A 4603-nucleotide genomic window follows, 5' to 3' on the forward strand; every position below is an offset into this window, starting at 1 on the left:
AGATGGAGCAGCTGGGGACTTTAGACCCAGAGAGGGAGAGGGGCTGTGTGCTGAGGAGCTGGGGGCAGGCTTGTAGTGTATACCCTTTGGTTGGTTGATGATACATGGAAGGGATTGTAACCTTGGCAATGAAATGACATATATAGAATGAATGTAAAGCTAATGTTCTCCCATGGAAACTATCACATAATTCACAATAAAACTTAAAAAAAAAAAAAAAAAAGTGGGTTAAATGGATGCACTGATCAATAGATCAAAGCTTTGTCTTTCCCTCCATTCTCATGGGCCACTGACACCATTCCTACTTCCTACTTTGGCTTTCTGATTTCCTTTTCCTAGATGCACTATTCGCATTCCAGCTGCGCAATCCTGTCCACAATGGCCATGCTTTGTTGATGCAGGACACCCGCCGCCGGCTCCTGGAGAGGGGCTACAAGCACCCAGTCCTCCTACTACACCCTCTGGGTGGCTGGACCAAGGATGACGATGTGCCCCTGGACTGGCGGATGAAGCAGCATGCAGCTGTGCTTGAGGAAGGCGTCCTGGATCCGAAGTCCACCATTGTTGCCATCTTTCCATCTCCCATGTTATATGCTGGCCCCACGGAGGTGAGCAGTTGGGCCACAGGACTCGGGAGTACAGGCTCACACTTTACTTAAAATAGCAAATGAATTCCTAGGATTCAGTCTTCTCTGTCATTTACAGATTGTAGAGTCATCTAGTCTCTTTTATTTATCCATCTAAACTATGTTTTCATTTGTTGTTGTTGTTGGGTGCCCTTGAGTCCTGACAGAGTAGAACTGCCCCATAGGGTTTTTGTGGCTGCCATCTTGATGGGAGCACATTGCCAGATCCTCCTCCTATAGAGCCACTGGGTGGGTCTCAACCAACAACATTTCAGTTAGCAGCTCAGTACTTAACTATTGTGCTATCAGGGCTTCCTGATGCTTCCATTTAGTTTTCTGTATGAAAATACTAGAAACATCTAATCAAACCTGTTATGCGTTGCCTTTGTGAATAGGCTGGTGTGTGGATGGGGTGAATAGTGCTGCTTAGCTGGGTTATAGAGGAACTTGTATCTAGACTAGTTCAATTTCAGAAGTTCTGGCTCCTTGAAGTGATTCACCCTGCCCTGAAGGCCCCTAGCCCTCCCCACCATCTCCAATCTTTGAATTTATATCTGAGCTATAAAGAAGGCAATTCATTTTGAGTTCTCAATGTTGTGTTGAATTATAATCAATATCTGCACATAAAAGGTAATTAGTTCGCTATTGGCAATAAGAGATTTAGAGTTTGTAATTTCCTTTAAACTGTGATTTGTTCTGGATAGGGTGGGACTGGAAGGTGTAATTCACAAGGCAGAAGAGCAAGGTCTGAGTTCTTCCAGTCTGCTCATCTGTTTGGAGAGTAAGGGAATGTTTTTATCTTTAGCTCTGCTATCCTATGCAATGTGACTAAGCCAGAGTCAGAAGAAGAGAGCATAGAGTTTTACACACTTCTATACCTTTCTTACACATTTTAGTTGACCTACATCACTGAATTACTCTGATATCAGAATAAAGGTATCTCAGTGAGCAGGGACCCATAGAGTTGACCACTGATTACCAGCATGTCCCTTGTATGATGTTTCCTAGGTCCAGTGGCACTGCAGGGCCCGGATGATTGCAGGCGCCAACTTCTACATTGTGGGTCGGGACCCTGCAGGAATGCCCCACCCTGAGACCAAGAAAGACCTGTATGAGCCCACTCATGGAGGCAAGGTCTTGAGCATGGCCCCTGGCCTGACCTCTGTAGAAATCATTCCATTCCGAGTGGCTGCCTACAACAAAGCCAAAAAAGCCATGGACTTCTATGATCCAGCAAGGTAGGTATTCAAAGGAAAATTATTTCTTCAACACCTGTACACCTGGAATGATGAGGAAAAATTTTGGCCCTCTGAAAACCTTAGGTTCTCTTGTCCATTTCCACATGCTCCTAATTGGAATGAGGAGCCCACGAGAATTTAAACCTAGTGGCACTGTAGGACAAAACTGGACCACAAAATCAGTTTGAATAGCAAGCTCAGATGTTCAAACTCAACAGTGGCTCCTGGGAAACCCTATACAAGGTCGCTATGAGTAGAAATTAAATTAACTTGACAACATCAAAGTTTTAGCATACTTACCCATTGCCATCAAGACAATTTCAACTCATCGGAATCTGAGGCTGTAAATTGTACAGGAAATCCTGGTGTGGCGCTGTACACTAAGTCCTGAACTGCTAACTGCAAGGTCAGCGGTTCAAACCCATTAACTGCTCCTCAGAAACCCTATACAGGGTCACTATGAGTTGGAACCGACTTGACAGCACTTAATAATAACAACACTTTATAGAAGCAAAAAGCCACATCTTTTTCCGTCAGAGCAGCTGGTGTGTTTGAACTGCTGACCTTACAGTTAACAGTCCAGTGCTTCTGCTTCAGTGCCACACGAGAACTCCCCATGCAGATCTAAAGCCTCAAATCCCAATGAGTTGAAATTCACTGATGGCAGCGACCTGCAGCACCACCAAGATTCCTTAAAGTTCTAGCGTGTTGTGGTTCAAACTGACCTCGTGGTCCAGTGTTTATCAGACAGCTCCACACCAGGACTCCTTGCAAATAGTAGATGCTCAGTAAATATTTCTCGTTCAGTTTACGAGGAGGCTTCACAAAGTTCACAGAAAAATAGATGAAAAGAAAATGGACTTTTTTTCCCTGAGCTTTTTGAGTTTAGCTCCTTCATATACTTGAGTAAATAGTGGCTGCCTGAAACTCTAAGTGAAAGGAAATCCACATAGAAAGAGATTTCACTGAGTATGTATGGTACACTCATGAAGTGCAGCTCACGAGAGTGGGCAGAGAAATAAAAAACACCCTTTGCCTCCAGAGACTCCCCTTGAACAGAATGGTGGTGGTGGTTAGATGCCATGGAGTCACTTCCGACTCATAATGACCCTGTGTAGGGCTTCCAAAGCTGTCAATCTTTACGAGAGCAGAAAAGACTCATCTTTCTCCCAAGGAGCAACTGGCACATTTGAACTGCACATAAGTTCGCAGCCCAGCTTCTTATCCACATGATAAACTTTGAATAGATTAGTGCTGCCTTTGAGTCAGCACTCAGTCCAGAAGCCCCCCTGTATAACAGACTAAATGTTGCCGTTCTGCACACTCGTCATGACTGTTGGTACACTCAAGTCCATTGGAGCAGCTCGCGTGTCCGTCCATCCCACCGAGGTTTCCCTAGTTTTTGTAGCTCTTCTCTTTTACGAGGGAGCTCTGGTGGTACATAGGCATAGTGGTTCAACACTGGATAACGATGTGGCAATCTGCTTCCGTAAACATTTGTTGTTGTTGTTATGTGCCGTGGAGTCGGTTCCGACTCATAGCGACCCTGTACAGGGTTTCCAAGGCTGTAAATCTACGGGAGCAGAAAGCCTCATCTTTCTCCCGCGGAACAGCTGGTAGTTTCAAACTGCTGACGTTGCGGTTCGCAGCCCAATTGGTAACCACTACGCTACCAGAGCCTTGGAAATCCCATGGGACAGTTCTATGCGTCCTATTCAGAGTCAGAATTGACTCAGCGGCAAAGGCTTCTACTTTACCAAACCTAATCCTGGTGTGGCGCTGTGGGTTAGAGAACTGGACCACAAGGCTGGTTTGAACCACAAGGTCAGCTGTCCAAACTCGACAGCCACTTCATGGAAACCCTATATAGGGTCACTGTGAGTCAGAACTGATTCGACGGCACTTTACAATAACAACAATATACCTTTTCAGCAACTGATTTTATTTATTCCTCATTTCTTCTGCAAGTTCCACTATTGAGCTGGAAATTTAGTGAAATCGCCATACTGGAAGAAGGTACAGGATTTTACAGAAAGTAAAAATGTGGCCCTTAGAACCAGGATTTCAAACCAATTCATTTGTGTTTGATCCCCAGCTGAGAATTTACCTTTCCACCCCAGATATGCTGAATCAGAATCTGTAGTAAGGTCTCCAGGTGATTCTCATGCTCACAGATGCTGTTCACCTGTAGTTGCTGATGTGCGGGGTGCGGGGAGGTGGACAGGAAACCGTGTGAAGGCCTCTTTAGAACTCATAGCCTAGTCTAGGAATCCTTAAGGTAGATGTGATTTATCCATGCTGAGATCTTTATTACTCCCTGTGACAGGCACAATGAGTTTGACTTCATCTCAGGAACTCGGATGAGGAAGCTCGCTCGGGAAGGAGAAAATCCCCCAGATGGTTTCATGGCTCCCAAAGCATGGAAAGTTCTGACAGATTACTACAGATCCCTGGAAAAGAACAACTAAAATGCTTGTAGCTCTAGTCACTTTGTGAAGTGCTCTTTGATTCCCTTTACTATTTTTGTGATTAGATGCTTTGTTTGATCCAAATGCTTCTCAATGATTGATTTAAAAGTTACCATTTCATAACCAGCTCAAACCTGTATCTAAATTTAATTCTATTTTTTTTTTCCAAGTCAAATGGGAGCCCAACTCTTACCAGGTGAAATGATAATGATATATATTCCAGAATGGAATTAGCAACAGGCAGGACCTAGATTTTTAAAAGCTTTGCCTC

At 44.3% G+C, this 4603-nt stretch overlaps 1 protein-coding gene across 1 annotated transcript in view; it reads left to right on the forward strand.

Annotated features, from left to right (window-relative positions):
* PAPSS2 (3'-phosphoadenosine 5'-phosphosulfate synthase 2) overlaps positions 1-4332 on the forward strand; it is a 28684-nt gene extending 24352 nt beyond the window's left edge. Inside the window, exons 11-13 of the mRNA XM_006831433.1 lie at positions 340-608; positions 1635-1864; positions 4191-4332. Coding sequence (XP_006831496.1) covers positions 340-608; positions 1635-1864; positions 4191-4332 — 641 coding nt within the window. The remainder of the gene's footprint in view (positions 1-339; positions 609-1634; positions 1865-4190) is intronic.
* Positions 4333-4603: the final 271 nt, after the last annotated feature.

Source organism: Chrysochloris asiatica, unplaced genomic scaffold (genome assembly GCF_000296735.1).
Source record: "Chrysochloris asiatica unplaced genomic scaffold, ChrAsi1.0 scaffold00003, whole genome shotgun sequence".
NCBI classification, from domain to species: domain Eukaryota; kingdom Metazoa; phylum Chordata; class Mammalia; order Afrosoricida; family Chrysochloridae; genus Chrysochloris; species Chrysochloris asiatica.